The sequence below is a fragment of the Erinaceus europaeus genome, chromosome 13 (assembly GCF_950295315.1).
Source record: "Erinaceus europaeus chromosome 13, mEriEur2.1, whole genome shotgun sequence".
Taxonomy (NCBI): domain Eukaryota; kingdom Metazoa; phylum Chordata; class Mammalia; order Eulipotyphla; family Erinaceidae; genus Erinaceus; species Erinaceus europaeus.
Genome location: NC_080174.1, coordinates 87,766,301 through 87,793,742, shown reverse-complemented (window position 1 = coordinate 87,793,742; position 27,442 = coordinate 87,766,301). Strand labels below are relative to the sequence as shown.

General features: G+C 39.0%; 1 protein-coding gene across 2 annotated transcripts; it reads left to right on the top strand.

Annotated features, from left to right (window-relative positions):
- On the top strand, positions 1-27,305 carry DEPDC1 (DEP domain containing 1). 2 transcript variants are annotated; one of them, XM_007525683.2, is made up of 12 exons: positions 1-148; positions 3,517-3,782; positions 4,857-5,013; positions 6,128-6,246; positions 6,663-6,793; positions 9,870-9,917; positions 15,518-15,658; positions 16,760-17,587; positions 17,993-18,165; positions 21,342-21,518; positions 24,068-24,253; positions 24,922-27,305. In XM_007525683.2, the coding sequence occupies exons 1-12, from the start codon at positions 101-103 to the stop codon at positions 25,060-25,062; spliced, it is 2,415 nt and encodes an 804-aa protein (XP_007525745.1). In that variant the 5' UTR covers positions 1-100; the 3' UTR covers positions 25,063-27,305. The 2 variants fall into 2 exon arrangements, with proteins under 2 accessions (XP_007525745.1, XP_007525746.1); XM_007525684.2 differs by lacking the exon at positions 16,760-17,587.
- Positions 27,306-27,442: the final 137 nt, after the last annotated feature.

Sequence of the window (27,442 nt, the reverse complement as noted above, 5' to 3'; positions counted from 1 at the left end):
GTTGCGAGCCTTCCTGCGCATCCCCGGCCAGCGGCCGCGCACGGCGGTCTGCCGCCATGCTGGCCCGCAGGTGCTGACCGCGCTCCGGGCCGGCGTTGCAATGGAGACGCGGAACGGGCCTCCCGGGCCCTACCGGGCCACCAAGCTGGTAAGACGGCGGCGAAACGAGGGTGCACGACATTGTAGGACCCGGATAAGGGCACAAGCTGACATGACAGCTTCGTTGTGTGCGGCTTGTAGGATGCAATGATGCAACTTGGGGGTTGGGGAAGGGGGGATGACAGCAAAGTGATTTGAGGCTCCTGCGAGGTACCTGGGAGGGTTCAATCCCCGGCAGCTCCGCCAGCCAGATCTGAGCTCTGCTTGAGTCTCTCCTCGCCCCCCTATCATCTCATAAAATGAACCAAGATAGCCCTAAATGAGCTTCATGCCTAAATGTCCCAGCTCAGTAGCCCAAATTGCAGTTGCCTGTTTTGTTTTGTTTTTCCAAACCTATACCCAGAACTTTTTTTTTTTTAACTACCCATCCGATAGCCTGTAGCCTGTGGGTTTTGCTTGTTACAGTGTCTTGTGCATTGGGGTCTTCAAGAAGATGCAGTTGCCTCTGCTCGTGTGACATCAGGGGAGCCCCTTGCGTGACCTGTTTCCACAATGACAAAACAACATGTTCATGCTGAGGAGTTTACCTGGAGGATGTGCCGATGGGAAAGTTGGGTTTGGGCTATATACTGTTGGTATAAGCAACAGGACTCCTGGGGAAGACGGGCTGGGAGGGGGCTTGGAGGTGAAGGGGACCTTGGTGTCCTGGTGCATGAAAAAGGGCCTGTAACTGGGGGGTGAGAGTGCTTTGCAGACGCCTGTCATGGGGAGATGAGAAATTGTATCCTGCGAGAACAGTTGGACTGTAAACCATTGCCCCTCCCCAAATCAAAGGATCAAAAAATTAAAAAAAGCTAATCTTCTGTTGAATGGCCTGTAAACAAGACTTGTATTATTAAATTTATTTTACCAACCTGGAAACTGAGGCTTACCGTTTCGTGATTCTCATCCTGAAGTCACATAGATAGTGGCAGGTGTTGGAAGTCATACCACACAAGTCTGGTGATTTTTTTTTTTCACATGGATTCTCCTGTTCATTCAGTTATTCATTGTGTTTATGAGCATAAAGAGTAGGATTTAGGACTAGAAGTAACCTCAGATAAAGTAATCCTGTCTCAGCTGGGAGTATGGATCGACCTGTCAACACCCATGTTCAGCAGGGAAGCAATTACAGAAGCCAGACCTTCCACCTTCTGCATCCCACAATGTCCTTGGGTCCATACTCCCAGAGGGATAGAGAATGGGAAAGCTATCAGGGGAAGGGATGAGATAAGGAGTTCTGGTGGTAGGAATTGTGTGGACTTGTACCCCTCTTATCCTATGGTTTTGTCAGTGTTTCCTTTTTATAAATAAAAATTAATAATCCTTTCACAGTATTTTCAAATTCACTAAATTAGATAAAAGCTAAAAAGACACTGAAAAAGAAAAGTAGAAATACATTGAGTGCTTACTAGTACTTTACTTCTTTTAATTCACTTTTTTTTTTAAATAGAGACAGAGAAATTGTGAGGGGAGGGATAAATAGTGCAGGAGAGAGACACTGGCAGACCTGCTTCACCATTTGTGAAGCTTTCCCCCTGCAGGTGGGTACCAGGGGCTTGAACCCAGATCCTTGCACACTGTAATGAGTTCGCTTAACCAGGTGCGCCACTGCACCTGGTTAATTCACTTTAACATTACAACAAGCCCAATAGGTAGGTTTTGTTTTTCCCATTTTGTAGCTAAGGAGATTGGAGCACAAATCAATAACTTGGACAAATTATTAAGTCCCCCCTCAAAAAAAATCATAAACACTAAGTGATTGTATTAGAACTAGGAAACAAATTCTGGTAGTTTAATACCAATCTGATAGCTCACTCTTATAACTACATTATACTGCATTGAAGAAAATCTATTGTGTAATACACTATAGGCAGAGAGAGATCTTTCTTTTTTGCTACTGTATCCATCAGCCAGTTCACAGTAGGTTTCCTGAAAATAAATACCTATAATGAGGAGGTGTAAGAAAATATACAGTTTTAGAATGTATTTTTAGATTTTAATTTTGCATTGTGGTGTGGGGTGGCCACATGGGTTGGATAAGTGATGACATAGCAACAGGACAGATGTGTTTATGAATTAAATTTCTTGGCCTCTAAAATAAGATTTTTCAAATAAGAGTTCATGGATATTCATAAGCTTCATACTCTAAAGTTGGAGCTGAGCCAAATTTAAAATTTAGAAAAATTTAAGGACAGTTTAGGAAAGTAACTTTAAAAAAATCTAGATATGGCACTCTCTTTATGTATGTGAGCTTAGAAAACACTAAATTGGGCAGGGGTAGATAGCATAATGGTTATACAAACAGAATGTCATGCCTGAGGCTTCGAAGTCCCAGGTTCAATCCCCTGCACCACCGTAAACCAGAGCTGATCAGTGCTCTGGTTAAAAAAAAAAAAAAAAAAAGACACTAAATTTACTGTTATGTATTTACTTTTAGGAGTCTTCACAGAAATGATAGTTAAGTTAGCTTGTTTTAATAGTATGCTACTAGTGAAACAACTGTGTGACTTAAATTTTGTTGAGCTGGCATAGTGGTTAAAGATTACAGGTTTTAGGGTCTGACAAACATGGATTTGAATCCTGGATTCATGCTTACTAGAGTGGTTTTGGTAAAGCTCTTAAGCTTGTCTGATTTATATTCCTGAAAGTGGTATAATGGCACCTGTTATGAAAATTATTTCGAGCCCCCAGCTCCCTCCTGCAGGGGAGTCTCTTCACAATCAGTGAAGCAGGTCTGCAGGTGTCTTATCTTTCTTTCTCCCTCTCTGTCTTCCCCTCCTTTCTCCATTTCTCTCTGTCCTGTCCTACAATGACAACATCATTAATAACTATAATAATAACTACAACAACAATAAAAAACAAGGGCAACAAAAGGAAAAATAAATATAAAAAAATTTTTTAAAAGAAAATTATAGCAGACTAATAAAGTACAGTGTCTAGTGCAAATGTTACTGGATTGTCAAAAAAAAAATCATGTATTTTTAAATGTTTTTCAAAGCAGAAATGCATGCTGATTTTTTTCCAACTCTCAATATTAGTTGAGGCAGAAAAACTAAAAAATAAATGCTTTCTCTACTGATAAAAGGCAAGTTCATTGTGGTTCTTCATTGTTCCTAGGATTCCTAAGTAAACCAACCCACATTAAAGTACTTTTAGTAAACTGTCATAAAAACATTTCAACAGTAAAGTTAATTAAAAAGAAATTAAGAGGAGATCAAATTTTCTATAGAACAAAGAAATAATTGCTTCATGAATTTGTATGAATCAATCAAGATAAATGAAGGAATTTTTGTCTTTGTCTAATGTATTCCAAATCAGTAAGAGATTTTGTTGTGTAGTCTTCTTAAAATGTCTTCCTTTTTCTTTTTTTTACAGTGGAATGAAGTTACCTTATCTTTTCGAGCAGGAATGCCTCTAAGAAAACACAGACAACATTTTAAAAAACATGGCAATTGCTTCACAGCTGGAGAAGCAGTGGACTGGCTTTATGATTTGCTAAGAAATAATAGCAACTTTGGGCCTGAAGTTACAAGGCAGCAAACTATCCAGCTTTTGAGAAAATTTCTAAAGAATCATGTAATTGAAGACATCAAAGGCAGATGGGGGTCAGAAAATTTGGATGACAACAATCAGCTTTTCAGGTAGTGAGCAGATAAAGGTCTGCAAAACGGGCATTTGGCAATCGCAGTTTTACCTCCACATTTACTATACTTACTAAAATAACAGTTTCTTAAAGAAAAAAAAATTACTTTTTTTTTTGCCTCCAGGGTTATATAATGCTGGGGCTAGGTGCTATGTTTCCCCTTTTGTTGCCCTGTTGTTATTATTGTTGTTATTGCTGTCGTTGTTGTTGGATAGGACAGAGAGAAATTGAGAGAGAGGGGGAGAGAAAGATAGACACCTGCAGACCTGCTTGTGAAGCTACCCCCCTGTAGGTGGGGATCCTGGGGCTCGAACCAGGATTCTTACTCGGTCCTTATGCTTCTCACCATGTGTACTTAACCCACTTCGCTACCGCCCAGCCCCTCCTCCCAAGTAGTACTTTTTTTAGAGAACTGTTACTGCTCTTAGTTCAATAAAACCACTCAGAAGTTAATTATAGGATTCATTTTTTTTTTTTTAATTTTAGTTTGGGCTTCATAACTTTTTAGATCTATTTTATATGCAGTAACTCTCCACTAGGATTAATCTTACTAATAACCCTGAGTTATCCAAAAAACCAATTAAGCTATATGAAATATACTAACAAAAGCAATATTTTAAAGGTTTTTAAAATATTTTTATATTTACTTATTTACTTATGCCCATTTGTTGCCCTTGTTTTATTATTGTAGTTATTATTATTGTTGTTCTTGATGTCGTCGTTATTGGATAGGACAGAGAGAAATGGAGAGAGGAGGGGAAGACAGAGAAGGGGAGAGAAAGATAGACACCTGCAGACCAGATTCACCGCTTGTGATGTGACTCCCCTGCAGGTGGGAAGCCGGAGCCGGGGGCTCAATCCTGCATCCTTCACTTTGCGCCACCTGCTCTTAACCCACTGTGCTACCGCCTGACTCCTATTTTAAAGGTTTTAATGGGAAAACTTATTTATGAATAATCTCCTTGATAATATAAGTAAATCCAGTTTTTTGTGTGACTGTTACATGTAAAGATACAATAAAAAGTTTGTTTCTTCTCTCATACTATTTCATTCCCTACCATTCTTATACTAGATTTCCTGCAAACTCTCCACTTAAAGCTATTCCACGAAGGTATCCAGAATTGAGAAAAAACAGCACAGAGAACTTTTCCAAAGATAAAGATAGTGTTTTTAAATTACGAAACTTGTCTCGCAGAACTCCTAAAAAACTTGGATTACATTTCTCTCAGGTAGAATATTCTTTTACTAATTTAAATATAATTTCCACGTGCTTAATAATAGAAATGATTGTTTTTTGGGAGGTGGAAGTTTAGCCAGTGGCATACCTGCTTACTATACACATCACCATTTGCAAGGACAGAGTATTCAAACTTATGCTCCCCACCTGCAAGAGAGAAGATTCAGCAGTGGTGACATGTCTCTCTCTCCTTCTGTATCTCTCCACTCGCCCTCTCAATTTTTCTCTGTCATATCTAATAAAAACAGAGGGGAAAAAATGGCCATCAGGAGCAGTGGGTTTTGTCATGCAAGTCAAGAGCCCCAGTGATAACCCTGGTGGCTGTAACATAATTTTTTTTTTAAAAAAAGAAAGAAATTATTTTTTAAAATATTTGAAATCAATATTAGAATCTCTTAACCCATGTCACATTCTAAATACATATCTTCAAACTTAATTTGGAATTCAGAAAATTAAAAATGACATACGTGAAAACAATATTTGTAATAATTTTTTAAAAATATTTTATTTATCTTTTTAATTTTATCTATTTATTTATTGGGTAGAGATAGCCAGAAGTGGAGAGGAAGGGGGAGAGAGAGAGAGAAAGAGACAGAGAGATACCTGCAACACTGCTTCACCACTTGCAAAGCTTTCTCCCTGCAGGTGGGAACCTGGGTCCTTGAACATTGCAACATGTGTTCTCAACCAAGAGCACCACCACCTGGCCCCCTATTTGGATGATTTGAAGTTTACTTTGATTTAAATTGACTTGAGGGCCATAGGGGCTACAAAACCATAAACTTTTATTGCCTTTTGTATGCTTGATGGGTGACACTACCGTACCTTCTCGTGGTGCATCCCGTGAGTACCCATTTATTGGGGAAACTGACGATCCTTCCTAGCCCACTGAATCCACATGGATCCCAGTCACTTTCAAAGCCAGCAACAAGCAGACATCAGGCTCAACCTGGCGCTGTTGACTGGCTACGGAAGAAGGGCAAACGCTAGAAGAAGAAGAAGAAGCCCCACAATGACCCGTTGTCAGTAGAATTAGAGACTGTTAGGAACAAGGTCAATTCAGTATTCTCACACAACTAATTAAACCAGAGTAACGCTTTTCTCAGGAAAATATGGAGAAAATGGACTGTGAAGTAGTCAATGATGATCAAGAAAACTCCATGGATAATAGAGAAATAAGCCAAGAAGATGTGGAAGAAGTCTGGAGACACAGTATTCTGACCTAGTAAGCTGTGTTCAAGTTTCTGATGTGCTTAGATTGTTAATGTAACATTTTAATCAGAATAGAGAAATAAAAACCTATACATTGGTTTTCAAAGCTGAAAATTTAACCTATATATATATGGGGGGGATTGTTTGTTTTTAATATTCTTGGTATAGAATTCTAGTACAGTAGAAAATCTTTTCAGTACAATTTGATTTTCTCTGATTTAAAGTTGTTGCTGATGTTTGCTATGTTGGGATCTTTTGACGATTCTAATAAATATATTTGAAAGTAGGTACTAAATAAAAGCTTTTAAATTTTAGTTTAAGAGGAAAAAAACAATATTCTGGCGACTTTGCTGATTGTACTTTTATATTTGTGTTCTTTTCCACTTATTTTTTTTAGAAAAAAAAAGTTATATTCTTTCTTCTCTTTAGCCTGCAAACAATTTTAGCCATGTCATCCTTAGAAGAAATCATAAGTCCAGAACAAGTGATCCCTCAATATGCGATATACAACATGAACAATATAAGTAAACACGGAGTGGTTATTCTACAAGACAAATCAGGTGAGTGTTAATGAAATAAGTCGGAATCTTGTTAACCGTGCTAATGAATGTTGCAGCTATCATGGGAATGCAGAGAGACCGAAAGGTCAAAAGCAGATTCTTTTGATTGGGGTAGCACCTGGGAGACTATTCTTTTAACCAGGGGTGCTTTTGTTAGTGTCATGGAATGATTTTTAAGTGATTTCTTTAAATACTCCTATTTTAGCCCCTATGGTAGATTTGTGTATGATATATATATATATATATATATATATATATATATATATATATATATAGTAGAAAATATTTATTTGAGTGTCAATATAAGAACATGTTTGCAGGGCTGGGGAGACAGCATAAAGGTTATGCAAAAATCCTTTCAAGCCTGAGGCTCTGAGGTCTAAGGTTCAATCCCTACACCACCATAAGCTTAGAAGTGAGCAGTGTTCTTGTGAAAAAATAATAATAATAACATGTTTGCAACTTATTTTGGAAAATTGGAAACAGCAAACATTATCCAAAAAAAAAAGAATATGTATATAAAATTGATTTCTTATTGTTTCCTATTTACTTATTTTATATTCTGAAATGATGATATATTCAAGTACAATGCCAGATCTTTGCCGTGTTTCAGATTACTTTATTTTGCTACTATTTCATTGTAAATTCATGACAAGTAGTATAGCGATCAGTGCTTGTGAACTAACAACTGGACACATATACTAGTGATGCTTGTTTGCTTTGGATGATGTTTGCTGTTTCGTGTATGATTTTTTAATGGCAAGGTTAAACAAAAGGTTTATAAGTATAATTTAAAACTATTGACCCCAGCCAGGTAAGCTAGCTCTCCTGGGAGAGTGTCTGCCTTTCCATATGCACCCAGTTCAACCCTGGCTCCCACCATAGAGGAAGGTGCTTCAAGCTAAGTGTTTTTCTGCCTCCTTCTGTCTCTCTATTCTCTGGCCCTTAAAAAAAAAAAAAAAAAAAAAAAGTCAACCCTAGAGATGGAAAGTAAATACATAACAGAATATGTTGGCTAGCCACATTTTAATAGAGGACCTCTATGAAACAGACAATTGTGTTGAAGTCAAGTGATGAATGTCACAGACATGAGTCATGTCTTCGCTCAACTTGAGTGAGTAGTTGTATGCAAATTCATAGGGGGTCAAGGAATATATGGAAAGCTGTAGTGATGCGCAGGAAAACAAGACCAGTGTCTATCATATGAATGTGGAGGATGTCATTATAGGAACAGAAACTAAACGTGAAGAAAAGGATTTGTTGTATAGGCATGTAGCTTTGACCTAGTCTCCATCTCTCAGTACTTGAAATAATGTTAACAGTGCTTGCTCTTATCTGAAGTTTGTGTTGTTTGTGTGTGTGTGATGTGTTTTGTTTTCTTATTTACTGAAGTGGCATTGTTTACAGAGCTGCCTGTTTTAGGAGTACTTTTCACATGTCTTCAAAATATGCATTCTACCACCCTACCCCCCACCAAAGAGTCAGTATCCCTCCACCTCATATCTTAGCCACTTTTTGAATTAATTTTTATGAGACAGACAGACAGACAGACAGACAAAGACACCAAAGCACTCTGCTGGCTTATACACTGCAAGCCATCAGACCCTGGGCTATGCCTGCAAATTCTGTACTCTTCATACTAAGTTATTTCCATAGCTGCACTTAATTTTTCAAGTCACATATATGGTTGGTTCTTGGTTTTTGACTTTTGGGGTGAGGGGGTAGTTTTTATTTGAGTTTTCTTTTTTTAGTGTTTTTTTTTTTTTTTGCTATTATTATTTTTTTAAAAAAGGAAGGGTGGTGGCAGGCAGTGGAGCACTTGGGTAAGTGTACACAGTACAGTACACAAGGACCCAGGTTCAAGCCCCTGGTCCCCGCCTGCAGGGGGAAAGCCTCGTGAGTAGTGAAGCAGGGTTGCAGGAGTCTCTGTCTGATTCCCTCTCTATATCCCTCTTAATTTCTCTCTGTCTCTTGTCTAATAGTAAATAAGTCTAATAGTAAATAATAAAATAAAAATATTTTAAAGAGAGAAGAAGAAAAGAAAGAAAGCTAAGTTTATTTAGGAAATAGCATAGTTCCTACCCCAAGGAAGGGAGGCTACTGGAAAGGTTGGAAAGAGCAAAGGCTGTGTGTGGGTCTGTGTCTGTGTCAGCAACGCTGCTTGGTTTTTTATACAGTATGTGTAATAGTCAGGCAGTTAAAAGATTTTGATTTCACTGTGAAAGTTCTTAAGAGTCAAACATATCTCATTCCAATCAATCATAGTATCCCTCCAATCAGTAGTACTCAGATAGCATAGCTGCAGTTAGAACAGGTATAGAGGTAAAAAATAGATAGTGGAGGGAGTCGGGCGGTAGCGCAGCAGGTTAAGTGCATGTGGCACAAAGCGCAAGGACCAGCAAGAGGATCCCGGTTCAAGCCCCTGGTTCCCCACCTGTAGGGGAGTGGCTTTACAGGCGGTGAAGCAGGTCTGCAGGTGTCCATCTTTCTCTCTCCCTCTCTGTCTTCCCCTCCTCTCTCCGTTTCTCTCTGTCCTATCCAACAACAACAACAATAATAGCAACAATAAAACAAGGACAACAAGAGGAAATAAATAAATAGGTAAAAAAAGAATAGTGATTAAAAAATGGTTACTAATTATTTAATCCCCCCCAATTAATCTTTGATTTGGAAGTAAGAAATCATTTTATGTATTATAGAGTCAAATGCAAGGTCACTGTCACATTTTAAACTTACATTTTAGAACGTTGACTTGGTCTTAACATTTTTTTTTTAAATGAGAGAAAAAGATGGGCATGGGGGGTGGACAGAGATACACACACTCCAGAGCCCTACTCAGCTCTGGTGTATGGTGATTCTGGGCACATAACTTGGGACTTAAGAGCCTCAGGCATGAGAGCCTTTTATATTAGCCATTACGCTGTCTCCCCAGCCCTAGGTCCCATGTCTTTAAAAAATAACTTTAATTCTGATATAGTACATGTTTGCATGCATGTATATAATTAAATATATTTAATATGCAACCATAAAAATTGTATGATTTGCTTAACAATGTTAATTCTTTGTGTGTATATAGATGACCTACCTCACTGGGTGTTGTCTGCCATGAAATGCCTTGCAAATTGTAAGTCAAATAAAATTAAATGGATATGTTTTATAGTGTTGATATTAGTAAGGTATTTTTAATAATTATGTAGATTTCTCGATATTTAAGTGAAAATATAGTAGACGTGATTGCCTGTCTTTATGTATAGAGTATACTATAGACCTCTAAGTTTTGTTGTCCAAGTTCACTTGTGGCTACCTAGTCAGGTACCGCTTAGTTCTCGTTAACCAAAAAAAAAATCAGTCTGGATGAACTGGAAGAATTTGTAGGTGTCATAGACAGTAATTGGCTCAATGAGACCCACAGAGTTCAAGCAGCAACTTGTAGGTGAAAAAAAATTCAATGAGAAATGAAATCACATAAAACCTATATGGGTTCCCCTCACTTTGTGCCCAGCTTCCGTGTCCAGATGCTTCACAGTAGACCTGTATTTTATTTTTTCTTTAAATAATTTATTTCTTTATTGGGGAATTAATGTTTTACATTCAACAGTAAATACAATAGTTTGTACATGCATAACATTCCCCAGATTCCCATTTAACAATACAACCCGAACTATGTCATTCATCATGTTTCATGGACCTGTATTCTCCCCATCCACCCACCCACCCCAGAGTCTTTTATTTTGGTGCAATATGCCAATTCCATTTCAGGTTCTACGTGTGTTTTCTTTTCTGATCTTGTTTTTCAACTTCTGCCTGAGAGTGAGATCATCTCATATTCATCCTTCTGTTTCTGACTTATTTCACCTAACATGAAGTTTTCAAGGTCCATCCAAGATCGGCTGAAAACGGTGAAGTCACCATTTTTTACAGCTGAGTAGTATTCCATTGTGTATATATACCACAACTTGCTCAGCCATTCATCTGTTGTTGGACACCTGGGTTGCTTCCAGGTTTTGGCTATTACAAATTGTGCTGCCAAGAACATATGTGTACACAGATCTTTTTGGATGGATGTGTTGGGTTCCTTAGGATATATCCCCAGGAGGGGAATTGCAGGGTCATAGAGTAGGTCTATTTCTAGCCTTCTGAGAGTTCTCCAGACTGTTCTCCACAGAGGTTGGACCAATTGACATTCCCACCAGCAGTGCAGGAGGGTTCCTTTGACCCCACACCCTCTCCAGCATTTGATGCTGTTACCTTTTCTGATGTATGACATTCTCACAGGAGTGAAGTGATATCTCATTGTTGTCTTGATTTGCATTTCTCTGACAATCAGAGACTTGGAGCATTTTTTCATGTGTTTCTCAGCCTTTTGGATCTCTTCTGTGGTGAATATTCTGTCCCAGTCCTCCCCCCATTTTTGGATGGGGTTATTTGTTGTCTTGTTGTTGAGTCTGGCAAGCTCTTTATATATGTTGGTTATTAAACTCTTATCTGATGTATGTCATGTAAAGATCTTCTCCCATTCTGTGAGGGGTCTCTTGGTTTGGGTAGTGGTTTCTTTTGCTGTGAAGAAGCTTTTTAATTTGATGTAGTCCCATAGGTTTATATTTGCCTTAGTCTTCCTTGTAATTGGATTCGTTTCATTGAAAATGTCTTTAAAATTTATGCGGAAAAAAGTTCTGCCAATATTTTCCTCTAAGTATCTGATAGTTTCTGGTCTAACATCCAAGTCCTTCATCCACTTGGAATTTACTTTTGTATTTGGTGAAATACAGTGATTCAGTTTCATTCTTCTGCATGTTTCAACCCATTGTTTCCAACACCATTTGTTGAAGAGACTCTGCTTTCCCCATGTAATAGTCTGGGCCCCTTTGTCAAAGATTAGATGTCCATACGTGTGGGGCCTCATTTCTGGGCTCTCAATTCTATTCCACTGGTCAGTGTGTCTGTTCATGTTCCAGTACCAAGCGGTTTTGATGACAATGGCCCTATAATACAGTTTGAGATCTGGGAGTGTGATGCCTCCGGTTCTGTTCTTTTTTCTCAAGATTGTTTTGGCAATTCTAGGTCTTTTCTGGTTCCAGATAAACATTTGTAGCATTTTTTCTATTCTCCTAAAAAATGTGCTTGGGATCTTGATGGGGATAGCATTAAATTTGTAGATGGCTCTGGGTAATATATTCATTTTGATGATGTTAATTCTTCCAACCCATGAACATGGAATATCTTTCCACTTCTCTGTGTCTTTTTCAATTTCTTTGAGTAGTGACTCATAATTTTCAGTATACAAGTCTTTCACTTCTTTGGTTAGGTTTACTCCTAGATATTTTATTGTTTTTGTTGCTATAGAAAAAGGAACTGATTTCTGGATTTCAATTTCTTCTAACTTAGTGTTTGCATAGAGAAATGCCACTGACTTTTGAATGTTAATTTTATAGCCTGACACATTACTGTATTGCCTGATGATTTCCAAAAGCTTCTTGCTGGCTTCCTTAGGTTTTTCCATGTATACTATCATGTCATCTGCAAATAAGGAGAGTTTGACTTCTTCTCTTCCAATCTGTATGCCTTGAATTCCTTGCTCCTGCCTGATTGCTATGGCAAGAATTTCCAACACTATGTTGAATAGTAATGGTGATAGTGGGCAGCCCTGTCTGGTACCTGATCCTATTTGTGGTGGTCTGGTTGTTTATAGGAGACCTTTCAGAACTTCTTTCAGGGCAGGCTTGCTGATGGTTGCTTCCTTCAACTGTTGCTTGTCTGAGAAGGTTTTGATGCTTCCATCTAGTCTGAATGACAGTCTAGCAGGATATAGTATTCTTGGCTGAAAGCCTTTCTCATTGAGCACTCGATAGATATCTTGCCATTCTCTTCTGGCCTGTAGTATTTGTATGGAGAAGTCTGCTGCTAATCTTATGGGTTTTCCTTTGTAGGTGACTCTTTGTTTTTCTCTTGCAGCCTTCAGGATCCTTTCTTTATCCTTATTCCTTTCCATTCTAAGTATGACATGTCTTGGTGTCTTTAGGTCTGGGTTAATTCTGTTTGGGACCCTCTGGGCTTCTTGAATCTTTATGTCTTTGGTGTTGTCTAGACTAGAGAAATTTTCAGCTATTATGGCCTGGAGAATGCTTTCTTCCTCTCCTTCTCTTTCTTCCTCTGGTAAGCCAATAATGCGTATATTGTTTCTTTTGAAGTCATCCCATAGGACTCTGTTGTTGTTTTCAGCATCTCTTAATCTCTTTTTGAGATCTCTTACTTATTTTTTAGTTGTCTCTAATTCATCCTCAATCTTGCTAATTCTGTCTTCAGCCTCATAGATTCTATTCTCTCTGCCCTCTACGGCTTTCTGGAGTTCATCTATTTTGTTGCCCTGCTCTGATACTGTTTTAGCTTGTTCAGCTAGTTGCCTTCTTAGCTCAGCGATTTCAGCTTTCAGCTCTCTAATAACCATGAGATTATTAGAATTTTCTTCCATCTTCTCATTTGTTGTTCCTGCATTTCTGATTACAATTTTTTCAAATTCTTTACTCACTCCTGTTATTATTTCCTTAGCTAATGTTTGGATGTTGAACTCGTTGTTTTGTGCTTCACCCTCTGGAGGACTTTTAGCTGGACTCTTGTCCTGGTTCGAGTCTCCAATATTTTTTCTTGTTGTTTTAACCATTTTATATATTATGTTATGAGTTCCCTTTATCAGTACTTTTCAAATTATTGATCACTATTGCCTGGATTGACTTGTGTCTAAGTAAGTTAATTAAAGGGTTCACAGTGGTGGAAGTTAACAGTTTTTTCAATCCCTGAGTTGGAGCTCAGTGGTGTAAAAGCCTCTTTTTTTTCTTCCCTGTAGGCTATGGGAGCCTAAGGGCTTTTAAACTATCAATAGGCTTCTTAGCTTAATCACTGACTCCTGACCAAGAGATAAAGCAGGGTGTGGCAGAGATAATCCAGTGGTTATGCAAAGAGACTTTCATAGCCCCTCAGCTATGCCACCGAGGTATAGGTCTTCTCCTGCATTTCCCGGTTAGATCTCTGTTCCCTGGTGTCCCTCCCTGTTGCTGCTCCAGATTCTGAGGGTAGTAGCAATGGAGACTCAGAGTTACACTTGGTGAGTCTCTGGGGAGTCCTTTCCTCCCTTCAGCTGTCCCCTTGTTGGTGGAGCAGACTGGAGGTGGTGTCTCCACTGATAAACTGTTGAACTGTTAGCAGTCACTTAATCTCTCCTTAGACCCCTCTCTCCTCTCTGTCACCAGCCACGCGTGTTTGTACTCACGGGTGATTTACTGGGTTCCTGTGGTCATTCTAGTCCTGTCTTGTTTCAGTCCGGGTGGTCTCCTTTGGTATTCCTAGTTGATCTGGGAGAGGAGAGGAGAGGAGAGAAAGCGATCTGCTGCTCGTAGCTCCGCCTCCGGAAGTCGAATCCTACAGTCCACAGTAGACCTGTATTTTATAGATTTGTAAATCGGAACTTTATGAAGAAGCTGGTCTGTCACTAATCAGCAAACTGTTGCTAGCATTTCCTTCACTGGCATTTTCTGCAGTCATGTTTTAATTCTTTTTGTAGTATTAGACCATGGTTGAAGGACAGACCCTAATTGCTTTCAAAGTCCATTCTAAACATTTGCAGAGGCACGTACTTCCAAGTCCTCAGAAATCAAATTATATGTTGTGATAATCTTGTTGCATTTCTCTCGTTTTTTGACAAAATGATTTGTTAATGTTGGAGATAGGTGTATATTCCCTTGTTGTCCACTAGGTGTCAATTTGACAAAAAGATCAGAATAAATAGCAGTAAAGTAAATGATGTATTTACCGAATCAAGGTAGCATTCACACATTTCAGCTTCTTGGTCAGCTTATTTCCCCCACCTAACTCTCCTCTAATGTGTTGGCTCATGATCAGGAACGTGTCGACCTCATGACTTTTTCACCCACACTTATCCTGCAATATATACAGTCAGTGAACAGTATCTCCATTTTTTTTTTTGTCCCCTGAAAAGAAAAAGCTGAGAAAATCTTCTGCTAAGGAATATAAACTCTAGTTCTGTCTCTTTCTTTTTTATTTATTTGTTTGTTTGTTTGTTTATTATTGTATAGAGACAGAGAGAAATTGATAGGGGAAGATAGAGAGGGAGAGAGACACCTGTAGCCCTGCTTCACCACTCGTGAAGCTTTCCCTCTGCATCTGGGGACCAGGGGCTTGAACCCGGATGCTTGTGCACTGTAATGTGTGCGCCTAACCAAGTGCACTACTGCCTGGACCCTCTGGTGTCTGTCTTTCTCTCCCCCTTTGTCTTCCCCTCCTCTCTCCATTTCTCTCTGTCCTGCACAACAACGACAGCAATAACAACGATGATAAACAACAAGGACAACAAAAGGGGAAAAAAATAAATAAATAAAATTTTTAAAAGAGAGAATGTAAACATTCTAAGGAAAATTTGGAGGAATTGTTTGTCATCTATAAATAGTCTCTGCTGTATAAAAATCAACTGCATTCAAATAAACTTCCCTGAAGCTTTTCAAACATATTTCAGATTTTACTTTATATACTATTTTACTAAAATAAAACAAGATGCTAATAATGATTGCAATGATTTGTAGTGAAAAGACAAGAGTGGAAATGTTTTAATTTTTAAATCCTGGCAGAAATTTTTTTTTTGTACGTAACTCCTTATGATATGCAGGTCTTATATTTTTAAGTATATTAAGATATTTTTTTCCTTCTACTTCTGAGGGCCGAGAAGTAATGATTTAAATAATCCAACTTATGTTGGGTTTGAACGAGATGTGTTCCGAACAATTGCAGACTACTTTCTAGATCTCCCCGAGCCTCTGCTTACTTTTGAATTCTATGAATTATTTGTGAACATTTTGGGTATGTATGGAATTCTTGCTTGTTATTTAAATTTGCTTATCATGGTGTTTAAGTGTTTAGGTCCAGGGAAATTACACAGCAGTTAGAACAGACTCCATTCCTGAAGGCTAGAGTCCCATGTTTAATCCAGGGATTTGTACCACCAGGACTGAGCAGTGCACTAGCAAGGGAGCAAAGCCTTGAAATCCTCCTATAACTTATAACTTTTACTTATGTAAAAGTACAAGTAAGTATGATGGTGTCAAGATGTAAATTACTTTTAAATTCCAGAATAGTCTGATGGCAATTGCATTGGTTCCCAGTAATTCAGGCTCATCACTTCAACCCTAGTTTCCCCCACCAAGTAGTGTTCTTCGATTTAGGTAACTACCCCAGCCTCAGCAAATAAAGACAAGAGTTCTTTAATTCTGATACTCACTGCAGAGAGTTTGTGCAGACTGCAGATTCTTGACTCACTTCCTGGAGATTAGCCTCACTGCAGACACCTCCTGCTCATAGGATCCTAGGGTATCAGAGATCAGAATATCTGATATAGCCACATAGTTACCTGCTAACAAGTTCCCATGGCCATAACTGATGAAATCATTGGAGGTTGAGTTCAATCACCAATAACCAACCATCATCCCATCTCCCTCGAGGTAAGGCTGGATGATCTGACCATCTAAGCAAAGTCACCCGTCACCTTATCGGCGCTTATGGGATATGTTCATTTTAAATGAAAAGAACAATTCAGGAAATTCTAAGATCTTTGCTAGGAACTAGAGACTGTGTGTGTGTCCAGCTGTCTGTACTTGAACTGATACTTACAAACTGAAAACAGATACTGTAATGTGGATGACTCAAATCAATTATCAAAATAAGTTTTAATAGTTATTTATTCCACAAATTGTTGCCCTTGCCCTTTGTAGTTGAATGTCGCATGTGTCTTATTAAAGTGGCTTCTAAATTAAGCAACTTGCCCTGCTGCTTGTACTGTACTAACAATACGTATTAGAGTTATGCTTTATTTATTTATTTTTTTTTAGCTTTGCCATTGTTCTTGTTTTACGTTTGTACACCCTTGTGTAGCCGCATGGTAACTTTTGTTTCATCTCCTGGTAGTTGTTTGTGGCTACGTCACAGTTTCAGGTAGACCTAGTGGAATTCATAAAACCCAGGATGATCCCCGGTCTTCAAAACTCCTTCACTTAAACTGTTTGAACTCCTTCAAGTCAACTGAATGTCTTCTTCTCAGCCTGCTTCATAAAGACAAAGAAGAACCAGGCACTACTGAAAGACTGCAAGTAAACAGTCAAACATTTCAAGAAAAATCTACTGAGAAAATACAGCAAGATAGTTTAAAAAACAGAAGAACCAGTGCTAAATGCATGATGGGAGGAAGTTGTTATAATTTAATGGGCTTGAGTAGTACGCATGTTCTGTCTTCTAACATCAAATCGAAATGCTACTCTTTAGAAGGAATTGTAGATGTCCCTGGGACTTCAAGTAAAGTGGCCTTCCATCAGCCTGTTCCAAATGCAGAACAAAATGATAAACAACTTTTAGAGTCTAAGATCACTCAAGAATCCCTACTGAATCTTCGTTCAGAGGAAAGTGCTGAGAAGCCAGTCTGTGTTGATTTTAAGAGAACCCCTACACCAGATGCTCAAAAACAAGAAAAATTACATGATGGGAAGTCAACACAGCTCTACAGATCTCAGAGCTTACTTTTAAGAAGTAGTACAAAAAAGAACAGTTACATCAATAAGCCAGTGGCTGAAATAATCATGAAACCCAGTCTTGGGCATGGCGGTATAGGTGTGCCAACAACTATGGAAAGTGAATTCCAGGAGTGTACTAACACAATCAGTAAAAGACTCTGCAAAAGTGCCCTAGAACTTTCAGCAAATTCCTTACCTCCCGCTGCTTCTGTGTTGACTGGCCCACAAAGTAAGGTTAATGCTTTGACGCATGTGATGTTAACTTGCAGCATTCACTAACTGTTCTGCTTTCCTGGCCTTTCTTCGAGATAGCTTTGTTTTTTCCTCTACCTTTAAAAGGAAGGTTCTGTACTGTGCAGCTCTCTTCTCACAACATAACCCAGATTTATCCTACATACCTAGAGCATTTCTCCTCTTTTAGTTTTACTTATTCTAATTAACTTTATTTGTAGTAAATATTTTCATATTTGGGAGTCAGTATAAATAAGAGAAATAATGATCTTACCATACTTGGAGAAATGTCAAAATTAAAGGAAATGAAAGATGAAAATAAATGTACTGTGCCTTCTAGTAGCATGAGAACAAATGCTGTGACTGACAGCTCTTTTTGGTTGGGGGTAACTTTGCCTTCCAGATCTGCTGCAACCTCACTTAGAGAGAGTTGCCATTGATGCGCTGCAGCTGTGTTGTTTGTTACTTCCGCCACCAAATCGTAGAAAACTTCAGCTTTTAATGCGCATGATTTCTCGAATGAGTCAGAATGTTGATATGCCCCGACTTCATGATGCCATGGGCACCAGATCACTGGTAAGTTGGTTTCTTAAGAAAAGCATAAGCCTTGACTCAGAAACCAAAAGAGGGAGAAAGCTAACCCATTTGAAAGTGATAACAAGTGAGATTATGATCTTGAAATCTCAGCTTCTTGGTTAGAAAAAGCCCTTAAAACTATCTCCTAGGGGTCCAGGTGGTAACATACCTGGTTGAGCACATGTGTTACAATGCGCAAAGACCCGGGTTCAAGCCCGTCCCCACCCCCCACCCCCCACTCCCGTCCCTACCTGCTACCTGCAGGGGGAAAGCTTCACAAGTGGTAAAGCAGAGTTGCAGGTCTCTCTCTGTCTCTCTCTTTATCTCCCCTTCCCTCTCAACTTCTGAGTGTCTCTATCCAATAAACAAAGATGATTTAAATATATATATATAATATATATAAAGTTTCTTCTTGGTGCTGGGGAGATAGCATAATGGTTATTCAAAAAGACTTCCATGCTCTTAGGCCCTAAGTTCAGTCCCCAGCACCACTATAAGCAAGAGCTTAGAAGTGCTCTAGTGTCTGTCTGTCTGCGTCTTTCTCTCTCTCTCTCTTTCTATATCACTTAAAAAAAAATCACCTGGAAGACAGAAGCCCAATAGGAAAGACAATCGCAGTGAACCAATGGGAGCTGCCTCCAGACAGAACTAGAATTGAGAGTTTAACAAAGGGGAGAGCTTGTGGAAGGGCCTTCTCTCTTCATGGCCCTCATATGACTGTCACATGAGCAAGCTGTCATTCTACCTTAAACCTGTTTCTACACGTCTTCTTGCTTCTTTGAAGTAGAAGTCTGGACTTTGAAAAAAAGAAGAAAAAAAATAGTAATTTCTCCTAGCAGCGAAGTGTTGGTGGTCAGTGCACTAAACTTAAGTCCCAGCCGGTTAACACTTTCACATTCTAGACTTCATTCATTGCAGCTGAGGACTATTTCCACTCCTCCTATATAACCTAATAGTAATTGACTTAAGCTGTCAGACCACATTGTTATATTGCCTTACTGCAATTCTGCTGGGTAGGGAAGGAAGACTTTTGAAAGCTTAGGGACACTCTTAAGTCTCTGAAACTGAGAAGTAGTATTAACTCCATGTACACTAAATCAGACTGTTTCGGAAATCAGAATAGTTTAAAAGTTATACTTAATAAGTTAGGAGAGCACATCATTGTGGCCAAGAAATCGGAAGGGATGACTGACGTAATAGGAACTTAGACGCATTTATATGACAGTATTGACTGAAAATCATCTCTTGTGGTAGAATCTGATCCCCACTTTTCCCAGAGCGCAGTGATAATTTACAAGAGCTTCTCGTAGCGAGTAATCTAGGGCTGAGCTCTGTGCTTTCACCTGTTCACTACTGAACTTGAACAACACAGACCTAGTGTGAAGAGGGAGAATTGTTCCTCAGTGATTGCAGCGCTAAATTAGGAAGCTCAGAGAAATTTTGTAGGGGAAGACACTTGGACTTGAGTAGGAAGACTCCACTTTTACATTCTGAATTTTCAGGACATGTGAGTGAAATTTATCCAGCAGGATGTTTGAAATACTTAGTAAAGAGGGGGAAGGCAGGGGCAAATTTTTGAGAGTTGGCAGTTGAAGCTATAGGGTAACTGAGCTCTAAGAAGCTGAAAAATTGAGTCTTGGAACAGAAAAGAAAGCCTGCCTGAAATGAAATAAACCAACCAGTTCAGCAAATCTATCATGTTCAAAATAATTAAAATTGATACTTGAGATTCTGATTAAGTGGGGGGATATGAATATGAATGAAAGTGAATTACCTCCAAATTTAGACTCTTTGCAAAGTTATTGAAAATATATGCATTAATCATTTCTAAAGAATAACTATTAAAAAGTCTTAGACTACCCAGAGTTTCGAAGAGTCAAAGGCACTAGCCTGGGGCCAGGTGGTGGCACACATGGTTAAGCGCACACTACAGTGCACAAAGACCCAGGTTCAAGGCCCTGGTCCCCATCTGCAGAGGAAAAGCTTCATGAGTGGTGAACTAGGGCTACAAGTCTCTCTCTTTCTCTCTCTCTCTCTCTCTCCCCCTCCCCCTCTCTCTCTCTCCCTCTTTTCTCAGTTTCTCTCTTTATCTAATAGAAAAGATTTTTTTTAAAAGGACTAACCTTAGAGCCACTGATGTCTGCATCATACTTCTGGTCTGTAGTCTTGTGGCCTCTGTTATAGGAAGCCATTGTTCTCTAGTTGTATCTAAGCACTATGTTCATATGCTATTAATAGAGCCAACTTACAAATAAAATTATGACCAAGTTATCAAAAAACTAAGTCCTATAGTCTCTTGGAGTCATATGAAGAAAAATTTTAATAAGCATTTTTTTATTTATTTGTTAGAAGGAAACATTGAGAAAACCATAGGATAAGAGGGGTACAGCTCCACACAATTCCCACCACCAGAACTCCGTATCCCATCCCCTCCCCTGATAGCTTTCCTATTCTCTATCCCTCTGGGAGCATGGACCCAGGGTCATTGTGGGATGCAGAAGGCTTCTGTAATTGCTTCCCTGCTGAACATGGGTGTTGACAGGTCAATCCATACTCCCAGTCTGCCTCTCTCTTTCCCTAGTGGGGAAGGGTTCTGGGGAATCAGAGCTCCAAGGCACATTGGTGGAGTTCTGTCCAGGGAAGTCTGGTTGGCATCATGTTGGCATCTGGAACCTGGTAACTGAAAAGAGAGTTAACATACAAAGCCAAACAAATTGTTGACTAATCATGAACCTAAAGGCTGGAATAGTGCAGGTGAAGAGTTGGGGGGATCCTCCATTTTGTAGATAGTTAGTAGACATATTTTAGTTATATTCCAAAGGGCCTTTGGCTATACTAGTTTTTTTGTTGTTTTTTTTCCCTGAGTCTGAAATCTGATATGCAGGTGGATCCAAGTTATTGTCTGGGGAGATGATGCCATGGCTGGAAAAGGGACCAGAAAGCTGGATCAGGGAAGAGAATAGCTCCCAAATATGGGAAAGGGGTATAAATATTGTAGACTGTAATAAGCATTTTTTAACAGGCTGTGAATATTTTTCTAGTATCATTGATTATTCTAGCTTTTAAACTGGCCTAACTGAAGTATAATGCAGCCTGGGCATCGCTCACACACTGATCTATATAAAACCTTAATGTTCCAGCTCAGGTCTCTAAATATTTTTTTTTTTTTTTTGTAGATGATACACACATTTTCACGATGTGTGCTATGCTGTGCTGAAGAAGTGGACCTTGATGAGCTTCTTGCTGCAAGATTAGTTTCATTCTTAATGGACCATCATCAGGAAATTCTGCAAGTACCCTCCTACTTGCAGACTGCAGTGGAGAGTCATCTTGACTACCTAAAAAAGGGCCGTGTATGTATGGTGAAACTTTTAAAAATTCTCTCCATTAGTCATTTGTAAAGGGCACATTCACCTGTCGCTAGCCTGATTCAGAAAAAAAGAGATTTGCCAGCTCAGACCTTTTATTTATTTTTCCTTGATAGGACAGAGAGAAATCGAGAAGAAGGGTGTTGAAACTTTGACTTAAAAAGGAGTTTTGGGGGAGTTGGGTGGTAGCGCAGCGGGTTAAGCGCACATGGCACAAAGCACAAGGACCGGAATAAGGATCCTAATTCGAGCCTCCAGCTTTCCACCTGCAGGGGAGTCGCTTCACAGGTGATGAAGCAGGTCTGCAGATGTCTTTCTCTCCCCCTCTCTGTCTTCCCCGTCCTCTCTCCATTTCTCTCTGTCCTATCCAACAACAACGAGAACAATAATAACTACAACAATAAAACAACAAGGGCAACAAAAGGGAAAATAAATAATTTTTTTTTTTTACAAAAGGAGTTTTGGGGGCTGCTGTGGCGTGTAAAAGGATTCACTGCAGGGAGCTGGGAATGGGTTTAAACAATATAAGGTTTATTAGGATGAAACAGGTAAAATGCAAAATAAGCAATTATCATCAAGTGTTCAGAGTATGCTAGGTCCAGAAAATCTGAGTATAGTTATTAAAAGTTTAATCCCATAAGATAAACAGTTATCAGCTGAGGTAAAGGTTGCTCATGGCTGTAGAGGGGTCTAAAAGTTTACCAGCTAGCAGAGTCACAGGTGTTCAGTTCCCAGGAGAAGTAGCCATGGCAGATACCTGGAGCATCTCCGCCAAGATGCTTCTGGCCAGGAGAAGCAGCAGCAACCAAAAAGAAAGCCAGCTGCTCCAAGTCTGTGGCATTTTTACCTTGCCGTTTCCATGCGTCCCGCCTCAGGCTGACATCATCCATATGCTAATAGTCCCAAACTCCTGTTGGGGTCACAACAGGAGGGGAAGATAGAAAGATAGACACCTGCAGACCTGCTTCACTGCTGCTGAAGTGTCATCCCCACACCCCACAAGTGAGAAGGGGTGGGAGGGCTTAAGCCCAGATCCTTGAACAGAACTTGAACTTGAACTTAGCCAAGTGAGCCACTGCCCAGACCCCTTTAACTCACAGTCTTTAAAAGTCAGGGATAGAGACAAGACTCTGCGAACTCCAGAAGGCAGAAGCACTTTCTCTCCATTTGTCCATGTATTTCCATTTGGACTCTCTATTTGACAAATGACCCCATCATACGATGGGATATGACTGTGTAAACCTGAGTCACAAGGCTGTTTGCAAGACAAAGAAAGAATAATCACTTCACCTCCCGTTTGAAAAGTTGTTGGTACAGACTAACTAATACGATCGAGGTCAACTACTTATCCTGTGGATGGTTGACGGTGAATGTGTTAGAGAGCGGGAGGGCCATGCCCTGATGAGTTCAACATAGAGAAAAATCCATCCTTGAAAAAGGTGGAGGTAGGGACAGGGCAGCGGCACACCAGGAAGAGTACATGTGTGTGGCAATGCACAAGGACCCAGGTTCAAGCCCCACCCCACCCCCATCTGCAGGGGGGAGGCTTCATGAGTGATGAAGCACTGTTGCAAGTGTCTCTCTTCCCCTTCCCTTTCAAGTAAATTTAAAAAGAGGGAAAAAGTGAGGGTGATGAGATAAAGTGTGTTGGAACTAGATAAGCAGGAGAGATAGAACATGGGCAGCTGCAGCTGTTGGAGACCAAATGTAGGCATTTGTTCAGGTGTCTACCCATGTTTCTCCCCTTATTTGCATTCTGACATCACCTTCTAATTATAACTAATTGTCACTAGAGGACGTAGAATATGACTTTGGTACTGTTTTATAGCCAAAAGAATACAGTCCATGGCTAATGGTTATGATGCACCACATGTTACCACCATTCTACAGATAAGTAAGAACCGAACAACAGAAATTTTGTGTTGAGGGTCACAGTGCTCATCTATGAAACTAAGACTAGAGCCATCTGTTAAATCACTACTACCGCATACTGTAATTTTTTTTTCTTTTTCTGCCAGGGTTACTGACAGGGCTTGATGCTTACACAAGGACTAACACTCCTGTTAACGTCCCCCCCACTTCCATTTCTTTTGATAGAGGCAGAGAGACAGAGAAAAAGAGAAACGCCACCCCATAGTTCGTCAAATTTTCACCTGCAGGTGGGAACTAGGGACGTACACCTGGCGGTCATACATGGTAATGTATACACTCAACCAGGTGTGCTGCCACCTGCTCCCCACAGTTTTCTTTCCTTCTTTCTTTTTTTTTTTTATTAAGAGTTTATTTATTTATTAATAAGAAAGATAGTAGGAGAGAGAGAGAAAGAACCAGACATCATTCTGGTACATGTACTTTCAGGGATTGAACTTGGGACCTCAAACTTGAGAGTTCAGTGCTTTATCCAATCCACCACCTTTCAGACTACCCTACAGTTTTCTAGCAAAGAACAGGTAGCAAATTCTATCGAAAGAGTACCAGAAGGGAATATGACTGGAATCAGTGGACTTGAGCTCTTATCATTTTGTTCACTGCAGATCAAAGACCCTGGAGATGAACTAATCGCTCCCTTGCCAACATATTCCTACTGTATGCAGATTAGTGCTAAGGAGTTTGATGAGCAAAAGGTCTCTACCTCTCAAGCTGCACTTTCAGAACTTTTAGAGAATATTATTAAAAACAAGAGTCTGCCTTTAAAGGAGAAAAAGAAGAAACTAAAACAGGTAAGAGACTAAAGAAGCTCTAAGCCACCTTATTTTCTAAAATAGTTCTTCTGATTTTTACTAAAAATATTTATAGTCTAATTTCTCAGTTCAGTATTTTGGATTTTGTATGTTGAAACTATAAACTGCCTGCCTGTCTGGATTTCACTAAATGTAATTAAAGACAGTAAATGCTCACTTTTGTTTCTGGTGTTTGTGATGATATCTTGGGTTAGACTGTAGAAACAGTTACAAAACTTGGAAATTTATAAACCATTGCTTTGATGGGATTGTATGACCATTTACAGTTTTGAGCTCTACACCAAACCCTAGTAGCCACATGGGTCTAGCAAGCTCAGCCCCAGGTGTGAGACTGTCAAAGAGATATGAATGTTCTAGCTATCTCCCTGTGACTGTCAAAAGACCATTGAAAAAGAAGAAACTCTAAAACTTAGAGGGTGTATTAACAGCAGAAGTTAGTCTTAGAATGCTAGTGCTGAGATCTAAGAAATCTTAATTTTTCTTTCACATATCAGAAAGCAAGACTATAGTAAAAGGGTACTTATTTCTGTAGTAATACATATTTGAGAAAGATGCTGAATTCTTACACAATATTGAATGCTAGCATCAGCTAGAATAGTTATTTAAATGTTAAATAACCTCTAATTCCTCTCCTTGTTTTTCTTCAGTTTCAGAAAGAATATCCCTTAATATATCAGAAAAGGTTTCCAACTACCGAAAGTGAAGCAGCACTTTTTGGTGACAAACCTACAATCAAGCAACCAATACTAATGTTGAAAAAACCAAAGTTTCGTAGCCTGAGGTACTAGCTGAATTAAAAATTAATGTAAGACTTGTTAAACTAGTAAATTAAGCCATATATCAGAACCCTACAACTTAAAAAAAAAAGTAGTATTTAATAGTAATATTTGTAGAAGGAGAACCTATAAGAAGATACCAAAAGTTTGGAGTTTTTTTGTTTGTTTGTTTTTGTTTGCTTGTTTTTACCTCCAGGCTTATTGTTGGGGCTTAGTTCCGGCACTATGAATCTACTCCACCTGACAGCCATTTTTCATTTATGTTGTACAGGACTGAGAGAAATTGAGAGGGAAGGAGGAGATAGAAAGAGAGCCGCCTACGTGATCCCCCTCCCCCCCACACACACACACCATAGGTGGGAATCAGGCTCAAACCAGGATCCTTGAGCAGGTCCTTGTTCTTGGTACTACGTGCGTTTCAGCAGGTGCACCACTGACGGCCCCCGCCAAAATAAGTTTAGTCGATGTGAAATTAGTATTTCTAAAGTAAGCAAACAACGGTAAGTGAAAGCAGATTCTTTTAACCAGGAACAGTATCCTGTTTCTTCTACAGTTATCTGGAGGATCCTAACTGAAAATGTGCCAAAGTTCAACTTACTTTTAAAAAGTGATGTATTCCTCAGACTAAGCTATCCTTTCATTTTTAAAAACAGTTTTTATCTGGGGGGCCAGGTGGTGGCACACCTGGTAGAGTGCACATGTTACAGTGCTCAAGGACCCAGGTTCCAGCCTCCAGTCCCCACCTATAGGGGGAAAGCTTTGCAAGTGGTAAAGTAGGGCCTCTCTGTCTCTTTCCCTCTCTGTCTCCCTCTTCCTCTCGATTTCTGGCAGTCTCTATCCAATAAATAAATAAAGATAATTAAAAAATTTAAAAAAAAAAACAATTCTTATCTGCACATATGCTTATGGATATTAGCTAAAAAAAACTAGTCGTTTAGGATTCTACTTTTTTGTATGTGAGAAATATGGAGTGTATCTGAAAACTCGGTCTATTTTGAGTTGTACTCTTGTAATTTTTTTTTGTCTTTGACACACACACATATATATATATTTTTGAATATATATTGTAAAGCTTTGGTTTACATTAAACATAAAGCACCATTCTTTTTTTTTTTCAGTAAGTACATTTTACTTCTTAATCACGATTCTACTAGAAGATTAAAATTGTAAGACAATCATGATTTCCTTCAAGAGATATTTATTTAGCAAGTACTATGCGCCTTTTATTGTAGATGTGAAGACAGTGATAAATACATCAAGATTTTGTCCCTAATTTATTTTCTAGATGCTTAAAAATTATCAGATACTTAAAATAACAAATACACCTCTGAAATGAAGTCCTGGGATGTCTTCATGAAAGACTTGACTTTTCTGTTTCTAGCACAGTTCTCTAAGCAACTGTCTTTCAAATGTTGCTATCCTAATAATTTAATTTAGAGAGCTTTAAAAGCAAACTATGCTCATATCCTGTCTTATTCCTCTTAAGTGTGAAGTTTGAGATACGGTATGTTTGCAACAGTGTTCTTTAGACTGATTTGAGTGTTTGATCTATTTTAGACTCAAGTAACCTAAATTCTTTGTATAAACATTTGTAAATGTCAGCATTGTAGCTCACAAGCTTCATTTCATTAGACATTAAGTGTCTGTCTTCTTAATATAAGGTCCTCTAATTTCTGCTTGATTGATTTGGGACAGAGTTGAAGCAGTTTGTCTCCTGTAATTTACTAAGATTTTTTCCTATCCGTCCCTTATGTAGGAAGACATACCCAATGCCTTGTACATAATAAATATTTGATATTTAACATCTCTTCTTAGCTGTCAATGTGATGCCTTACTGTTTTGCTTTAAAATGACAATGTTCTGTTTAAAAAGACTGTTCTCCACATGTTTTTTAGAGGGACTGTACCAGTTTGCAGTCCCACCAACAGAGTAAGAGTAACGGAATTCCATTTTTCACCACAGCCTTGCCAACAACTGCTGTTGTTTTCAATCTTCTTGATGTAGGTCAGTCATACCTTTGTACCATGACACCTCTTTAAGATTTTTAATTTTCATTTCTCTAATTAATCGATGCTTTTGAGTGTTTCTTATGCCTATGGGTTATCTGTATATTGGGAGAATGGCCTTTCAAGGTCCTGTACCCACTTTTTATTTTACTGGGTTGCTTGATTTTTATTGTCGTTGTTGTTGAGTATATGGTTTACTTCCATGCTTTTCCATTAGCCCTATGGCAAATATATGATGTGCGAAATATTCTTCCGCTTGTTTGCATTGCCTTTTTATTCTTGTGGTACTTTATTTTGGTGTATGAAGCTTTTGAATCAGCTGTAGTTCTATTTGATGAAGCCAAAGATAACTGGTCAAAGGAATATCATTCTTGCTCACTGTGTGC